The 18,618-nt window shown below is 41.4% G+C and overlaps 1 protein-coding gene across 2 annotated transcripts in view; it reads left to right on the top strand.

Annotated features, from left to right (window-relative positions):
- Positions 1 to 18,618, top strand: part of prex1 (phosphatidylinositol-3,4,5-trisphosphate-dependent Rac exchange factor 1) — a 78,643-nt gene that overhangs the window by 7,020 nt on the left and 53,005 nt on the right. For both annotated transcript variants that reach the window (XM_005730780.1, XM_005730779.1), the window contains exons 2-4: positions 10,774 to 10,839; positions 11,022 to 11,144; positions 17,890 to 17,994. In XM_005730780.1, coding sequence (XP_005730837.1) covers positions 10,774 to 10,839; positions 11,022 to 11,144; positions 17,890 to 17,994 — 294 coding nt within the window. The remainder of the gene's footprint in view (positions 1 to 10,773; positions 10,840 to 11,021; positions 11,145 to 17,889; positions 17,995 to 18,618) is intronic.

Below are 18,618 nucleotides of genomic sequence, written 5' to 3'. Positions count from 1 at the left end.
TAAACAATTTACCAACCAGCCAACTGGTGAGGCTCTTTGGCGTTTTCTGTTTTCAACCCCCCCGCTAGTCAAAGAAGCTCCGACAATTTTGTGTTAACTGTTCATGACAGCTGCTGACAAAATCTTGGGCATTGTAGCTGAAGGGCTTTTATTTTAGCATTTGTGAGTTGTGGTGACATTTTTGCCAACTCACGTGGCTTTATAAAAGGCTTGAGTCATACATGCGGGTACCGTAAAGTTTTTGTTCTCATGTGCTGACAGGAAGCCTTTTAAGAAAAATGTTTTGATATGGCACATTAACACGTTAAGTTTTCAATTTTCTATCCATCCTGCAGGGACTCTTCAGCTTCCAAGAGCTTTTGCAGGATAGATAGTGGTTTTTATTTATTTTCTGCTTCTTTTTTTTTTATTCACCAGACCTATGGTCTCTTTATCACAAAATTAAATGTGGCTCACTATTTAACTTGCTCTGCGGCTGAATATGGTGAATCAAAATCAACCTGCAAATATCACTTCTAGAAGTGGAAACTTACCTCGGCGTTTGCTGCATTTGTGGCTGCCAAAACGAGAAGTGAGATAGGATGTAGGTTTGTGCTTTCAGAGACTGAGAAGTACTTTTTTTTTCAGACAGGCAGGGCTTTGACTAGCTGCTGTCTGCCCTTTTAATGGCGTCCTCTATCAGGCTGGTAAATGCTGTTTAAGTCAGAACCAGCGAACAGTCTCTGTGATCTTCCCCCTTGCTTTGCCAAAGACCCATTATGGTGTAATGTAAGCCACTAATTTGTGTCTTTGCCACCATTCAATTTCCTCCCTCTCTGTCCCTATAACCTTGTTTATGTCTGCTCAGCTGCATGTTAGGTGTGGCAATCGTACTTTGGTTTAGCTTGGATGTGTACATGAAGGCAAGCTGCAATGTTCTCTTGGATACACACGTATGAATATCATGGAGTTTAGCTTGAGTGATCACCTGTGCTACATTGGTTAGCCGGCAGCGTCACAGGTCACTGATGGCTCACTCAGCTTCATACTTGCCACACTCTGGTCCAGTCTGTGATACCCGTGTCTGTCGACCCCCCCACCCCCCAAAAAAACAAAAAAACCAACCAAGTGTACAAATGTCCAGATGGCCTCTCCAATCTGGTCCATGATGTTATCTACTGATCAACACATGTCACCCCTCTACAGGAAAGCAACTTAGAAAAAAATTGTTGTGGATGTTCCCTTTAAAGACAGAATGTAATTTGAGCCATGTAGGCTACAGGTAGAGACATTTGTAATAGGTTTTGAGACGGCTGTGACATTCAGTGAAACAAATACACAGATGTTTCCATTTCCAGCATGTCGTCCAAGTATATAAGAATATACTGTAGTGAGAGTGGTAGAATTGATATTAAGCCTGAAAAATGTGTCCGATGCTGCCTAACGCATAAAGAACTGCACACATTGCAGTTTTTTTAGTCCACATTGCAGCAGATACATAAAACGAATACAAAAGGAGTCAAACATTTGCTGGTTTCATTTATGAATGATTATTAGGACCACAGGTCTCCTCTTGGAAGTTTTCTCTTTTGTAGTTGGGAGCAGCTTGTAAAACAAAACGTGCAAAGCAACTTTGTGCAATACTGGACAGAAATGTCAGCAAGCTCAGAAATGTAAATTGTAAAATTCTAGCAACTGTGGAACCGTTTGAAAGTATAGTTTTGAAAGCCTAACATGCTTACTGAGACAGTCTCAACAATTTGTCATCTGAGGTGTCCAAAATACGTAGTCCGCATATTCATCGTGTGTCATCCATTCATTTGTACAGCAGGGTTGTGATGAATACCCAGTCTTAGACAGGAAGTATTCGGTCCAGCGCTTTCTGCCTGTCCTCTGTCGCGGAGGCACTGTGTCATCCCCCTGTCGTGTTTAGTTTCCGCCCATGTGAACAGCTCAAAGAGCCCTGAAGTTTAAAGTCCTTCAAAGCGGAAGTGAGCGAGATGGGGGGGGGAACTGGACGAGGCTCAAAGAAGACTTTGTGTTTTGGTGATTGGCGCTGCCAAAAAGGCTTTCTCTTGGAAGACAGCAAGGCACTGGTTGGTGGGTGAAGGGGAGCTGAGGGAGTTTTTGGAGGGTTGGGGAAAGATGTGAATTACGGCCTGAGAGAAAAAGAATTCTCCTAAGGTTTGCTGGGGTCCCTCATTATGGCAACGCCACGGGCCATTCTCTGGCTCTGCTGCACCCGGGCCACAAAGAGGGGATTTCTTCATTTATTTATTCAATTTCATGCCATGTCGACCCCTAAATGGCCCCATTCCCTCTCCAAAATGCCCCGTCTCCCTTTGTGACTAGCCACTCCAATCCTCTTTCCAAAAAAGAGAGATCCTTAATGGGTGCATTGTTTTAAGCTTGTTGTTGTTTTCTCTTGGATGAGAAGGGGTAGAAAGCTTGAGGCTGGTGACCTGAGAACTCGCTTAGAAAACGCCTGAATCTGTGGATCTGTGGTTCTGTTTGAGGTTTGCTTCAGTAGGTGTGGGAACCACAGCGAATTGAAAAGAGGCTCCAAGGGCCTGCTAGAAAAACCTTGACAAGTGTTCAAGCTTGTTCTTGATATACGGGGTCTCTTGTGAGATATCTGAATTGAGTGAGATGGCCCAGCATTGTTGCTGAATGCTGATGTAGCCGTGGGTAGGCAGAAAAAATGCCCTAGTTCTGTTCCCATTAACACTATTGGCCCTTTCATCATGGAGAGAAATAAGGAAAAAAATGTACTCTCAAAGAAGATAATCAAGTTTGATATTTACAGTAAAGCAACAATGTGCTTAGGACAGCACAGTCTGATTGGATTTCTAATAGCAAGTCTAACACACTCCAAACTCTGCTTGTTGAAAGGATTTAATCCAGACAAATGGCTAAGGAAACATTTGACATGTACATTATGTAACCATTATACCACGTTGTTATTGATTTCCTATACATTCATATTTGCACTTGCTGTTATGAGAAATGGGATGCATACATGGTGATGGCAGCAAAAAAAACCAAACTCACACATATTGCTGTTTATTATGAAACCTGTTAAAGCATTAATGTCATTGTCTAACAGGTCCAAGCTAAGCATGTGTGCTCACCAGGTTTTGTTTAACTACAGAAAACGACCTAAAGTATTTATCCAGCCTTGACGAGAATTCGTTTGACTGACAGCGCTTTACTTTTCTTTTCTTTTCTGTATAAACTTTCACCTCAGCTTCTAATATGGCAGCTGAGATCTACGCGCACAAGCTTTCCGTACTACGGTCCTTGGTTATTACAGATAACGATTGGCCGCTGCTAAGTGTCGAGCTTGAAAACAACCTCAGCCGCACACTGTGAGTGACCCTTAACATCCTGTGCTCGTGGCTGCTAACTTCGACTCCGTATGCGTGGTCGCCTCCGTGTTGCAACATGACCTAGTTTGACACTTGTTACATTACTTCTTGATATTTTCATTTTGGCTTCATACATTCATTGGTGAAAGGAAATGTGAAATGTGAAAGGGTAAATAAAATATTGTAGCTTTTTTTTTTTTATATCAGTGGCGTGTTTTATTAGTTTTTTTAAATATGTAGGATTCTTTGCCAACAAGAAGGCTTTCACCTAAAAACAGATAAATAGGAGATGAGTCATGTTTCATAGTTTGCTTTAGCAGCAGGTAGAAAGCTGCGTTGAGAAGCAGACAAAGCAGACGTGAAGGCAGCAGGCATCTTACTAAGTGTCCACTGGAGCGAAAACATAGCCTTCGCCAACATATGGTCCATCTGCATCTTCACACCTTACTGTCTGGCCCTTCTTCGCTCTGATAAACCTCAGCATCTAGCAACACCCACCACCCAATCAAACCCACAATGACACTTTGGCTGTCAGTCACAAATGAATGCTGCCTTATGCCTTGCATGACAAGAGACATAAGCGTTTGGTATGATTGCACTATTTTGGGTTTAAGGCGATGACAAGCTGTAAACCTGAAGCTTCTGCAGTGGGTGTCCGTTAAAAATGAAAATGACCTAAAGCTTATAGTTTTCCATTTCAGTCCATTCATTTTTATCCACACCAATAAATAACATTAACTTCCATTCGCCTTTGCAGCATAGCTAAAAAAAAATCTGCAATTCCTTAGTCTTGAGAGCACGGTGTGATTTATTTCTTTGTTACAGCTTGGTTGCACGCTAGCACAAAGTTGTCAGACTTTACTTAGAACAGCTGAGTTAGTGGCCTTCAAACATGTCGTATACTTCCTTTTCACAAAAGCCACACTTCCTGTCCAGAAATGGCATCTGCTGCTTTTGTGTCGAGAGGAGCTGCTTCATTCTGCCGACGTGTTTGTTTTCCTTTCTCGCCTGACTTGAGCCGCCTATGTTCTCGAGAAGAAAACGAAATTCTTGTCGTCGAATTTGAGCGTCAAAAAAAGACAAAGAAAAGCACTGGCCTTTGTTCTGTGCCATTGCTCTGTTTTCACTTCCTGTTTGCATGTCACACAGTCGCGCAGAGGCATGCGTGTGCACTTCTTCTGTTGCAGTTTGGGATTTTTTAACTTGTCTTCAGTTTTTCTTGCACACACTTTTTTTTTTCCAATAAACAGAAAAACAGAAAGAAACGAGTGACTCAGTTTGGTGGGATCCCCCAAACTTACTTCAACCTGCTCACACGCTGCTTGAAAAAGTGGCACATTTGACAGCCTTCATGCAATTTGTGGGAGAAAGTGATGCATGTATATCCATGAACTGTACATAAACTTTCTGGCACCATCATATTTTTTTGAGTGATATTGGAGTGATATAGACAGCCACTATGAAGTTGCACTTTCCAGTGCCATCACTGCCATCCACACTAAAGTACTGCTGTGTCTAGAAGTGTATTTAAATTTGCACTGACTTGCACACTAATTTTCATATTTTCAGTGGACGTGAGGGCAATTTTCTGAGTGACAAGAGGTTTCACGCACAGCATTTGACTGAAAATCTTGCTTATATCATGTACACCAGATAAGTGAATTCAGAGGTGTGGGTGAGGGGTTGGGAAAATGCTAACAAAAAGCTGGTTTGCAATGTTTTAAGCTAGCAGACATATTTCTAGGGGAAAAAAGACTCTTGTCATTGTTATATTTAAAGCTTGCTTTTAAGGTCTTTTTTCTACATGTGAAAAATAAAGGTTTAACAGGCCTCTGTGCAGTGCTTTAAAATACTAAATGTAAGCCATGATTTGATAGCTTGTAGATGTGCCTTTAGCAGCAATAACAAGCAATCTGCCCTACTTTTCTGTACAAGATTGCTTCACTTGATTGACGTTTGATGGCATTAATTTATACACAGCTCTCATAGGGTCCTGCCACACAATTTCAGTTGTATATAGTCAACTGCAATGTCCTTATGTCCTGTGGCTGCAAAATCCTCACCCCTCCACCACCGTGCTTGACGCTTGATATGCTTTGTTTGGATTTCATTGCTGTGCATTATGACTTAACATCTCCACTTTGCCCTCATTTGTCCGAAAGACATTGTTCCAGAAGTTTTGTGGTTTGTTTGTTTATTTGTAAACCTAAGCCATGCTGCTATGTTCTTTTTACAGAGAAGTGACTTTCTCCAAGCATGCCATATTTGTTTATCTGTTTTCTAATTGTACTGTCATTAACTTTCACATTTAATGTGCTAACTGAGGCCTTTAGAGTCTCTTGTTTTATTTTTTTCCGGTTTCTCTGAGCAGTGCACAGTCTGACCTTGAGGTGAATTTGTTGGGATGTCCATTCCTACCACATTGTGGTATTGTGTTAGCACATACCTGAAAGAAGTGCATTTGTTCAGCAGCACCTGGCAGCTACATACTCTCTTACTTCCTATGAAAGCAGCAAGGATGTACTTGGGTTTTTCACAAAGTTGCGAAGAGCAATGTGAAAACTTTATCACACGACTGTATTTGGTTTCTCTCATTGTGCAGCTAATTAATAAAGCTTTCGTTTGACTCTCACTATTTAAATTCCAAAGCAATAAACATAACTGTCATGCTTGAACTACAGCGGCTCTTTTCGATCCCTGTAAAGAGTCACAGCTAAGAAATTTTAATAATAGCCGACATTTTCCTGTGTATTGCTCTCATCATTGTGAGTTTCAACCCCAGTGAGTTTCTCTAAGTACTTTCAGAAGCAGTGTGGGCTTTTGAGGCCCAATAGGGAGAAAAAACCCCAAAAAGAGTTTTTAATAATGATTGAGCAATAGTAAAGAAAACTTGAGCAAAATAATAAGAGACGCTGCAAAGTTTGCATAACAGCAGTGTGGATTTTTAAATGTCTAACTGCCAAGAATTTCATATATATGTAAAAAAACAAAAAATCAAAAAAACAAAGATGTGTTCACAGTGTGATGATACACTTTGAGAATGACTTTCAACTACTTCCTGTATGGAGGATGTTGGAGTTTCCAGTATATATCATAATGAAATGTCAGTGGGTACAATGCTGCATCAGTGTGCTTGGCAGCTACTTTGTGGTTTGCCAAGGAGCTTCTGGTTGTGTTACTTGTCTCCTGTGGGATTGCATCACGAGCAGCTTGCCCTTACTGCCGTTCACCCCTGTGGCATCATGTGCAACATCCTCGCTGTGCTCTGTGCTGCAGCTGAGCCCTCCTCCGAGCCAGTCTGACTCATTGTTATGAGTCCAGAAGTATCACAAAACTGAGTCTGTGTCCCATATGACCAACTATTATTAACACACTGATTGATATCGTTGCTATTTTTAGGTATTGAAGCGTAAGAAGGTGCGCCATCTAATCTACACAGGAAAACCAGTGCGGGGGAGGCTACACTGCACTCCCTCTTTTCATCCCCCTACTGTTTTTGATTTGTTGGCGAGCTTTTGAAACACCGTCATGCCCTTTTCCATCTCTATCAAATTCATAGTGAACTGACTCAGATTTCAGACATCTAAACACAGACTTGTCAGCCCGAGCCAGTGCAGGCAGGGTTATTGTTGTTGTTCATCAGTCAAGCAAATATTATTCATCAATGTCTGATCCTCCACTAAACAGGATTACACAGACACACACATGCCTCGCCTTGCTGATGATGACGTGCTGATGTCAGAGGAGAGACAGATAAGGTCACCTGAGATGGAGATGGCGATATGAAAGTAAACAAGGACCATCAGACGCATCTTGCCGTCTCTGAGTTTGGTAATTAAGCAGTAATAAGCACAACAACTGCACACAGTGTTGTAGAGTAGAATTACAGTGTTCGCAAACAACTGGCTTAACTGCATGCTGTGGAAAGAGCGGGTCTCGTCAATATACCTATCATATTTCCAGTTTGTGTGCATGTGCGTAATGCTTTGAGATATTGTCCTCTCTATGCAAATTGTGTATGATTTGTAATATGCTGAGAGCCTTCTAAAAGTGCAGTCACATCTGCTTATTTTACGGTAGCGCAATAGAAGGAGAAATATTGGATCTTTCACAGTGACAAAGCCAATAACATTCATAACTTGTCATACATCAAGTTATTTCGATTGCAGAGGAAGTTGAAACAAATGATGTCAGAGTATCTCTAACTTCTGCTTGAGCGTGACTGGCAGGAAGTTACAGTCTCTGGTAGTCATTAGTGGAAAGGCCCAATAAATAGTCAAATATGAAAATAAGCCCAGACTGCGGTTTGTCCAATTATGATACTTGGCTGTTTGTGCACAATGAACTGCTGTCCATCAGATGTCAACACATTTCCAATTACACCCATAGTACCTTTCTCTGGGGCAATTTCCTGTTTCTGATTTCAATCACGCGCTGAAAAAAATTACTGTACAAACTGCGTAAAAGTCTCAGTTTGAGTAAACTTGGACATGCTTGGGGTGCATGCTCAGTTTATGCTCTGCACTGTCCTGTATTCTGGCTTCCCTGTAGCCTGCCATAGTCATGATGGTGGACGAAGAGAGCCAATTTTCTCTCCAAATAAACCTGTCTTCTTTTGTGATGGAACAATGAAGACAGCCAATACAACTCTGGGGGAGACTGTCCTTGTTGGGGTTAGACTTTGACTGAAAGGAATTCTTTGTTCCTTCTTCCTACCATCCTCCCTGCTGATTCCTGTCTCACCACATCTGTGTGGCACATTTGTTAAAGGAGTGATTCCTGCCTGGATGGTAGCTGTCACAGAGGAATACATGAATAACAGATACTTTACACCTCACCGTCTCCTCCACCATTGTCCCCTTGCTCGTTGTTGTTTGTTCTGTTTTCACCCTTTGCCTCCTTGGCTCTTTTCTTCACCCGCCACACCCTCACTCAGCGCTAACCCTGTCTGAAAGCGACTGAGGAAAAGCTGTTTCCTGCCTGTCTCGTATCCTCTGCTGGGGAGCAATCTCTCACTTGAGTGACTCCTACAGTGTGGACACGGTACAAGCTGCCATATGGGAGATTTAATTAGTGTATGCCTCAAGCACAATCAGCTCCCTCCCAAAAAAACAAAACAAAAAAACAGTCGAGAACATGACAACTACCGCTTCCCTTTAATACTGGTCTTAATTAGCGAGGTCACAGCTCACTGCTGAGGAGCCGTGCTTTCTATTTTTGGTACGACTTACGTAAAAGCTAGTAAAGAGAGGCAGAAACAGGAAAAAAAAGGCAGAGGAAATTATAAAATTGCTGCCTGACTGCTTGGTTGGCTGGGTTCTGTCTTTAGAGCGAACGTCTGATTAGGAGTGTCAGTCTTTAATTATGGGAAGTGACTTTCTGTAACTGGTGCTATGTGGAACTGCAGGGAGCGTGAAAAGGTTTTCTATAAATGACACACTTCACCTAAATTACAAAAACTGATCCTGTTACTTAACATATGTAGTTATTTAGGCAGTTTGTGTTACAAAGGTGTCATTAGGTTTCATAGGGACTATTTTCTTTAGTGGAGCATGTTCAACCTGACAACTCTAGCGTCGGATTGCACCTAATGCTGAATGTTTAATGCATTTTGAGTACTGAGCATCAAAAGCAGCCCATATTCAGGTTGGTCAGGTTATTAGAGATTTTATAGGGAAAGTCTTTTGTCTCTTTTGTGTCTTTAGTCGATATTTTGCTGTAGCTAAAATCTTTTTTTCCCTTGATTATGCATTTAGATCGTAGACATATTTTGCTAAGGGGGTGATATTAAAGCAAAGTGTTATACAATTCTATACCAGATAAGCTAAAATGCATTTAGCAACCAATCCTCAGTTTAATCCCTGCAAAAGCCAGAGATGCTGTGTTTTCCTCCTCTCTATCTGTGTTTGCTGTCTATCTTTAACCATAACTTTGGATGGAAGAAAGTATTGCTTTGCAACCTGCAATGAAACATTTATTGCATTGGCATTTGGCACTGTTAGTGATAATGTCCTATAACCTTTTTTACTAGAATCATGCATTATTTATTGATCCATTGTGCTCGTCTTGGGGCGACACTGGATCTCACAACTTGAACCATAAAGCAAACACGTAGAAGTGGCACCTTTTAACATGACATTGTTGGCATGCATAAGGATCATGGTGTCATACTTTTGTACCAAAAGTATCGGGCGAAGGCTTTTCTTTTTTAGAGCAGTAGTCTCACTTAACTCAGGACTTCTTTGTAACGCCCTTGATTCACATGGAAAGCTATCAATTTCTAAATCTGAGGCAATGAAATGCAGGCAGACACAACAGCAGGAGCCGGGTTGATAAAGTAGGCTTCGGGATAGAGTTTTATTCGTCGGTGCGGGGATGCATATCTCCTTTCTGATATCCCAGTATTGGCGTCTGAAGGGCAGTCAGACTGAGGCAGGTTAAGCCTGTCAGACACAGGGCAATAGACAGAGAAATGGGGAAGAGAGAATAAAAGAAACTTTGCAGATTCACTTCCCTTCTATTCACCATTTTTTTTTCTTTTTTCCCCCAAGTCAGGATCTGATTGGCAGGCACTAACACACACAAAAACTGAGCTGCACACGCAAGCAAAGCTCAACTTGACACGAGCCTTATTATGAGCCATGTTGGTGTAGTGCTGTGCGTAGACATTGCAACAGTGAAACAGTTCATTTTGGAGGATGTCTTACAGTTGAATGCTCAGGCGCTTTAGGATCCATACAGCGAGGCTTTAAGTGTAAAAGGAAAACACGTCTTGTCTTATTAGACCCAAGGGACAATGAAACAGCCCCAAAATGTCTGTTTGGTACCTGAAAAGACATTTTCACGAAGCATGTAAGAGTAAATGTGGTTTTCTGTTCAAAGGCTCGTGTGGTTATGTTAATGCAATGAATCTGTCTGCACTGTATCTGTTTCCTCAAAGCTAAGATCACCTATATCCTAAATTTAAAACAGTCCCAAGAGGGAAGCTGGACTTCCACTTCCAGACCACTTTTTGCATGCACAAGTGATGGTGCATGATTACCAAAACCTAAAGAGACTAACGATTTCCAGATATTCTCTTCCATTTTTATATATATTCATAGATGTACATTCGGGGTATCAAACATAAGGCCAGGAGGGCAGAATCTGTCTGACGAAGACTGTAAGCTGTTGAACTGGACAGCTTTGGAAAATGTAAAGGAGTGTTTAATTTAAGTTTTGCAACTTTTCCTGTTGATAAAGAACTTTTCTTAGTTTTTCTTAGTAAAGAATGTTTTTTAATAGCTACCCTGGTCTGACCCACTTAAGATCAACGATGTAAAATTATTTTGACATGTCTGATGAACGTGCTTTAGCCGTCTGCCTTATTGACAGTAAAGTGTGGCGCATTGTTTTTAAACCCGTTTTGTGTTCGTTTCCTCTTCAGGCATTTCTGCACAGAATCAGACAAACTCCAGACGACCAACAGTGTCTCTCACCTGAACATGTCAAGGTATGGCCAGCTTTTTATTGCAAATATCAAAATGTCAGAAATCGTCCATGTGAAAATGCTAATTGGTCACTAATGTCGTTACTTTTCCCTCATCTCTGTGCTCCTCTGTGGTCTCCTCTTTGCTCTTTTCCTTCCCTTCTTCGCTATGTCCCCTCCCTTTACATCATCCTCTCATTTTATAGATTCTGTTTTCAAATATCGAGGACATCCTTAAGCTGCACCAGGGGGTGTTGTCTGCAGTGGAATACAGCCTGTTGCCTGAACCTCAGCCTCACCATGCACTGGGACATGTGTTCCTCCAGTTTGTAAGTGCAGGACACACAAAAAGATTCTCGTAAAACTGCACACTGTTACAGGCACAAGCTCGTAGGCATGCATATAGGAGAAGTTGGATGCCTGAATGCCTCTTCCATGCAGATACGCACACATAAGCTCTTTTCATGGACTGCCCGTAACCACAGATGCAGGGAAAGCGTGCAAAGCCTTGTGTGGAAATACCCTTTAATGCTCTCTTTCTCACATGAAACACCCCTCCCATCTCCTGGACTCCCTATTCACCAATACACATTCTCTACCCCCACCCAACCCGTTGCGTTTTCCGCCTTCACAGAACTGACCTGCATCCTGTCAGGCAAAAACAGTCTGTCTTCCTTCAGTTTCTCTACATCAGTCTTTGCTAACATCTCCTACTTTTTACCAATCCATCCCTCCATATTCTTCTCAACTCTGCAACCCCAGTACACAATCCTGCACCCCACCCACCCCGCTCCACTCAGTTTGAACTCATTTGGCCTGAGGAAACAAACAAAGAAGAGTCTGTGTCCGGGGAGGAAGAGATGGTGTGTCACTCAGAGAGGGGACAATGCTTCTGCTGGTAGCACTCAATCTCAGGCTTCTTCTCTGGGTCTCTGTTTGTGTCTCTCTGATAAACTATCTTGACTTTACTTTCACTGAGGCACTAAATACATCACCTAGGTATTCTATCAGGGCTCTGCTCCACCAGCCTACACGACAGTATCGCCAGAAGCAGAGTGACATTTTTTCCATCCAGCTGCAAAAATCCAGCTGCAGCCAGTATTTGGTGACTTTCCAAAGAGTAAACCCAACAATTAATAAATCCTGCCTTCGCAGCAGATTTTGTGGCTGATAACTGTATTTAGACTCCAGTCTCTGTCCATACAACACACCAACTGTTTTTGGTGAAATCATCTCACAATCAGATCAGTTCAAAGTTCAACACAAAGTGCTCTGTTGGGGTGATTGGGGGTACTCTGAGGTCTTTGAGGTCTGATTATTTGATATTCTATAAGAGGGAGGAGAACGATTTTAAATTTGATTCTGGATTTAACAGGGAGCCAATGAAGAGATGCCAATATGGGAGAAATATGCTCTCTGTCAGTACTCTCACTCCAGCATTTTAGATCAACTGAAGGCTTTTCACTGAGTTTAACCACAACCTGATAATAATTAATTATAATCAGTTGCAATTGATCTGCCACCTGCGTGCAGTGTGGATGACATTTAATAACTTCTGCAGGAAGCTGCTGAAGTGGCTTATCAGAATATGTTCTCACACATGTGTGAGCTGTGACAGTCATTTGGTTTGTCAGACGGAGCGTGAGTGTGGGAAATTGATTAAAGGAGCTTATTGTTCTTTTTTAATTTCTCCATGGGCAGACTGATGTATATGCAGAGACTTTTTTTAGCTCCCTCGGACTGAAGCACAGGAAAGGACAACTTTGCCGGGACATCATGATGTTTTGCGGTAACACTTTTCTGGACATTTTCAACACAGGGAGGACTGTAACCATATTTCATATTTGATAGCAAAGGGAATTTTTGCCCATCTGGAAGTTGTGCTAATTGTCTGTAAAGATTTGGACAGATGGGAGCTGCAGCTATACTAGTTGGTGAAGGGGAGTGGATAATTCGTGTTCAATGAAGAGATTAGACAGTTAATCTATAAATACTGGGGGGAAAAACTCACATTTTGAAACGGCTACCTGTTCTGCTCATTTATAGTGTAAGATTATGACATTATACATTATACAAATACAATGAAACAGGTATGAATAGCTAGAAAATGCACTTATTGAAAACCAGAGTGTTCGCTTCAAAGACGTATAACTCCATGCATTTTCTTGATTGCTAATGAAATCCACAAAGACTAAAGCCAAATGATTACAAAACAAAGATTTGCCCCAAAGCAAAATATGTTTTGAGCATTACTAAGGTATTAGCAAGTGCCTCATTCATCATTTATACAGCATTACTCCTAAGTATGCTGCTTATAAATACAGATGTTATTATGATTAGTACTGTCAGTGAACTAGTAGCTGTACATAGTTATACCATATATAGCAGTGATATCTGTACATGGTGCAACAATAGCAGATATCTGGATTTATAAATGACATACTGAGGAGTACTGAATTACTAATGCTTTGCGTTTTCTTGCTGTTGTTCCCGTTCATCTTTATTTAAACTCTCTGCATGTATTCGTGTGTGATAGTATTTGCCACTCTCTTTGTGTGTGCGTTTCTCTTAAAGCATTGAGCCACCCACACTCCACCTTTTCCTGCTGCATATCCATTACACCTCCCTCACCAAGCCACGACCTTTGTCTCCTTCAGCACTCACACCTCTCAGCCAATCGGCTGGCCCCGTCTGGCACCCTCCAGCCGTGGCCCTTGACCTCGATCAGAGGTCAACACCATGACTGGGATTTTATTAACCCCCCCGCATTGTTCCACAAGGAGGTCTGCCACTCACAGCTAGGGATGAAAAACTGGAAGATTCATTGCTTTTCAAAGTCAGATGTTGCCAAGATGGCTTGGAAGGCTTTAAAAGAAAGAAAAAGAATACTCTTTGATGTCGAACTAAATAAAAAATAAATCTCTTTAACCGAAACACTGATGTCATAAAATTGTGAATGAAATAAAACATTGTGCAGTTCTGACCAACTGTTATTTATCTTACTAACTAGAGGCTAACATGAATGTCTCTTTCCTCTTTTGACCAGACACACACACACACACACACACACACACACACACACACACACACTTGTTAATCCCTTGTTTAAAGATCACGGTATTCTGAGAATTATTTAAACTGTGCAGAGGTGAAAAAGTGACTCATGTCAGAGGAGAAATCAGAGACGTCAATATTTGCTCTATTTCAGGGAATGTATATGCGAGTGCTGTGCAAGAAGCAACAGTCGTGTCATTATGCATGCTCTGACCTCGCTGAACTACACCCATTCTGCTTTGACTCAATGTGATTCCTCAGTGTGTGTGATGCTACTCTCTCATTTAGTCTCCAGAATAACATTCCAGGGATGAAGGATTCAAATAAAGACTTATGTTTATCAAAGGAACACCCAAAATCTTTGCGCTATTCTGGGCACAAGTGATGTTTTTCAGTGTACTTTTGGAGTAGAAATTAAAGCGTCACATTTTGGCGCCGGTTTAGGCTTATAAGCTACTTTACAGGTACCTGAATCGACTATGTTGTTGTCATCTGAGGAAAGGAAATACCTGAGAGTTTGCCTCAGTTAGAAGCATAGTTGTAGTTGCACAGAGGCATGCAGAAGGGTTGAGCAGAAGGGTTTCATTGCACATAGCAATGAGAGCAAAAATAGTTATATATTGCAAACTGGTATACAGTGGTTTCCCTAACACCACCTTCAGATTGCTAATTATTCTGTTCTATATTCTTTACCTGGCAGCAGACCAGCAGAATTCATATTGTGCTCATGTTACAGGTATTGTAACATGAGCAAGGAAAGCCTTTGGATGGTTAGGGTCATGCTGCTACTTTTCCTATGCTTAAACTCTTAAATTTTATGCTGTTCACGTTTCAATCGGACAATTTATGAAGCCTAACACGAAGTATGTATATTTTTGGAGAACAAAACATTGTTGAACATTTTTAACAATGCTGAGTTAGTTTTAGGATGTACTCACACAGCATGTTTAATCCCCCAAATCCAGTTTGTTTGACCGTTGTGGGCTTGAAAAAGCGAGCTAAGGAACAGTTCAGTTGATCTTGTTGGACTTAATGCCCAAGCACAGAACATGAAAGGCCGCTTCAGCACAGCCCAACTGAAAATCAGTGTATCAGATAACTGATAAATCTACAAGGCAAGCAAGATTTGCCAAATAGTAAGCCGCAAAGCAAACAGAATCACGAACGCAAAGCGATTCGATTTGGATTCAACAAAAATCATCACATTGTGAAGAAATTCATGTGACAGTGAGGATGGGAGGGACGATGCTCATATGCTCAGATTTGACAGAGTGTAGTTGTTGTGGGGGGGCAGGCTCTGCAAGCAAATGGGCACAGTCTTATAGTTTTATTATGATGTGAGTTCGGACATTGATACTGTTTTAATGCCACAGCTGCTTCCTGTTTAAAAGTCAGGGGGTTGTCTGATTGGGGTTTTCTCTCTATTATTGATTACTTCTCTGTATTAAAGCACCTTGAGGAGACTTTTATAATGATCTTGCTCTGTATAAATAACATTGAATTGAATTTGCATAGAGGTTGGAGTTAGGGTGGACATCCCAAGCAGCTCAGAAGCTATAACTGTACATTATCCACAAGATGCAGTGACTCTACGATGCTCTGATCACTGCTTTATAGCAATCTAGAACACATCTAGTTATCTGAGTAACTAAAGGAAAAAAAAACATTGAGAAGGCCAAAACAGGAGTAAATTCAGTCACTGCTCTGTGGTGTGTGAGTGTTTATCATTACTGTTGTGCTGTTTCAGTGTTAATTCAGTTAATTAACTCGAGGCATTGCTTTCCCCGTGGGCTTTTTGTACAACCCAGTTGATTTTAATTCTATCCTGTCATGATTAGAACTCTTGGCATGTGTAGTAGAGTTAGTAGCAATAATAATAGCCCTTGTTACTGTGCCACTGTTGAATACAGTATGTGTGAACAAGCACACCAAAAGGATTTCTTGAGCTGCGTGCTGTATTAAGTCAGTTTGACAGAATCTGGGGTTTCACACCATATGCCAACCCAGCTGCTGCTCCCAGTAGTTCAGTGCTCCCCTGCCAAAAGTGGCTTTGGGTGTGTTTGTGGTCCTCCCTGTGTGGTTAAAAGATCCCCACCGTTTACACTGTGCAGCCTACTTGTGGTAAACGTCTACAAAAGAGTTTCAGCTCCCTGGTCAAAGGGAATAAGATGGAGTAGAGAGGGGTTCTATAAAAAGAGCTGTTAGCTTTGTTTGGCTGGTGCTGTCTGTCACCGCCAGTGGTTTTGTTTTTTTGTTTTTTTGGGGTGGGGGGTGTAAAAACAGGCACATGCACACTGAGTGGCGAGCTGTGTATGTGTGTGGGAGCAAAACCACGTGCATGGGTGTATTGCACATCCGCATCTACAGGAAGTTGGTTTTGCAGGCCTTTGTTATCCGAAAGGTGCCATCAGTGACTGAGTATTGTTTATTCTTTTGCTGCATTGTAGCCTGGCCAGATGTGAATGCGAACACCTTCAGGCAACTGCACGTCAGTTAAGGCTGAAAGTGGCGTCCACACACCTGCAGTTTTGGATTTCACTTACAAGACTGTTTTAAGTGACGGTTTCACTCACTAGACCTCAACATCAGGCCCCACTGTGCACAAAGTTTCACATCCCAATTACTACAACACTCCCAAGAATACATGAGATGTTTATAAGCTACAGGGTGTAAGTTTGACTTCAGCTGTGATGCAGTGTGTATGCTGCTGTCTACAGGGTGTTGCATAAATAATGCAGTTCACAGGACACTGTGTATCCACCAGCCCAAGTGTTGAATTACGTATTGTAAAGAAAAGAACATGGCAACCCGACAGAAGCTTCTGCATTAGGATGTGTGTTTGCATTGCTACACAGTGATGCTATAATCTTAAAAAAAAAAAAGAGGAACTGTTATATCTTGTATGTAGTTTATTTATTAATTTCCCCTATGACGCATGCTACTTTTGAAAAGAGAAGTGTGACAAAGGATGTCGATGAATGCTTTTGCTTCACGAGTGAAATAGTTCTGAAAGTATTTCTGCAGTAGTCGTTTGGTCCCTTTGCAATCCATGTCATCTACACTTAATTACAAACCACCTACATTTAATTGAAGTCATCTCAGAAGACAATATTTCCAGTTTGAGTTTGTTGATGTGTCTCTTTTTACCAGTCTGTCTACTCTCAAATCATATGTGTGTAATTCATGATAAGAGATTTTGTACTTGTTTAAATACAGGACACTATGGTCCATAAAGATAATTTTATTTACATTCTTTTCTTGTGGTTTACTACGTTACATTATGTTAGAATGATTTACAAATTCTGTTGAATCAGCTGTGCTTGTACCGTGTATGTTGCATCAAACTGGAAAGACTTATTCCACTCTCCTTTAAACTTGAAATCGAATATATTTGTAAATAAAAAATAGGTTGATTTTTAAATGCAGAGTCATTCTCCTGTAATAATAATAATTAAACATTTTTCATATGCATTGTTTACTCTTCACTTTTCATCAGGGTAACGACACAAAGCATAACGAACAGAATAATGACGGCCCTTATGGCTGCAGAGACACACGCCATTAGCTCCAATATTTACATTACAACAGAAAAAAGCGGTTCTAAAGCGTGTTGTTCTCCGTATGTGTGCACGCGCTATTAAACTAATTGGTTTTATCACAACAAAACCTCATGCTGCTTTCTGAGAGTTCTCAGCATGACTCGATGATGTACTGACAGCTGAGCTGCGTGCCCTCGGCATTGTTGTCTGCCTAAATACTAGCCCTGTTTGAAAGCCTGGAGGAAAGAGCAGTGAGGGGCAAATGCTCTGCTAAATTTCCTTGTTGTGTAGCTTCAGTTATTGATGTGATATAAACAGTGTGTTGACACATTACTACTAAAGCATCAACTGAAGGCCCAGTTTCTGCTGTCAAGTGTCTTTGTCTTGGTAGATTGATCATGTGTGCAGTAGTTAGTCAGATTGGCTACAAAGTCCCTGGCATACAACCCTGAACCTGTTATTTTATTTTATTTTTTTGCAGAGGGACAGTTTCTCAGTATACGGCGAGTACTGCAGTAACCATGAAAAGGCGTTGAGGCTTCTCATGGAGCTGAACAAGATCCCCGACATAAGGACCTTCCTACTGGTAAGACACCAGTGCTCCTCTCCTCTGACTTGTCCTGTCCTTGCACGCTCCTCGAGTCATCAAATCTGCCTTGCTTCTAAAATTTAATTGCCTTCCTTCCCTTTCTCGTTATGACTCTAACTTCTCTCCTCATAATTATTAATAATAAAAAAATAAAATCTTCCAAAAAAAAGTTTCCATTATTGTATGCATCCTTTTTTGGTCCCATAATACATCCTATTTTCTTGCTGGTATATTTCCCTGCCTTCTTCCGTTGCCCTACATTTCTTTCCTCCCAAGAGCCTCATCTTGCTTATTTCTTCATCATCCGCCTCCTTTTTTTCTCCTTCATTCATATCACCTCCACTTCCATGTTAACACTTGAATAAAGGGCAGAAACCGAAATGAGGTCAAATGTTTCCTCCTGTGCGGACAGGATGCGACCAGCATCAAGGTCACTTTAATGCATTGTTGGTCTCGTAGTGTTTCCACTGCCAGCTGTTTCCGTGTTTTGACACTCAAACCTTTGGGCCCTGGACAATCAACTTTAGAATGGGGAAAAGGGGGGAAGGCCTTTGAGCTGGGGTCCAGCCACTGAAATCATGTGCAGATCCTGGGCCAGCCAGCTGTGGAGAGTTGGCAGCC

The sequence above is a fragment of the Pundamilia nyererei genome, unplaced genomic scaffold (assembly GCF_000239375.1).
Source record: "Pundamilia nyererei isolate P.nyererei 1_Seehausen unplaced genomic scaffold, PunNye1.0 scaffold00039, whole genome shotgun sequence".
NCBI lineage: Eukaryota > Metazoa > Chordata > Actinopteri > Cichliformes > Cichlidae > Pundamilia > Pundamilia nyererei.
The sequence above is the reverse complement of the archived record's forward strand: the minus strand, read 5'-3'. Positions and strand labels throughout refer to the sequence as shown.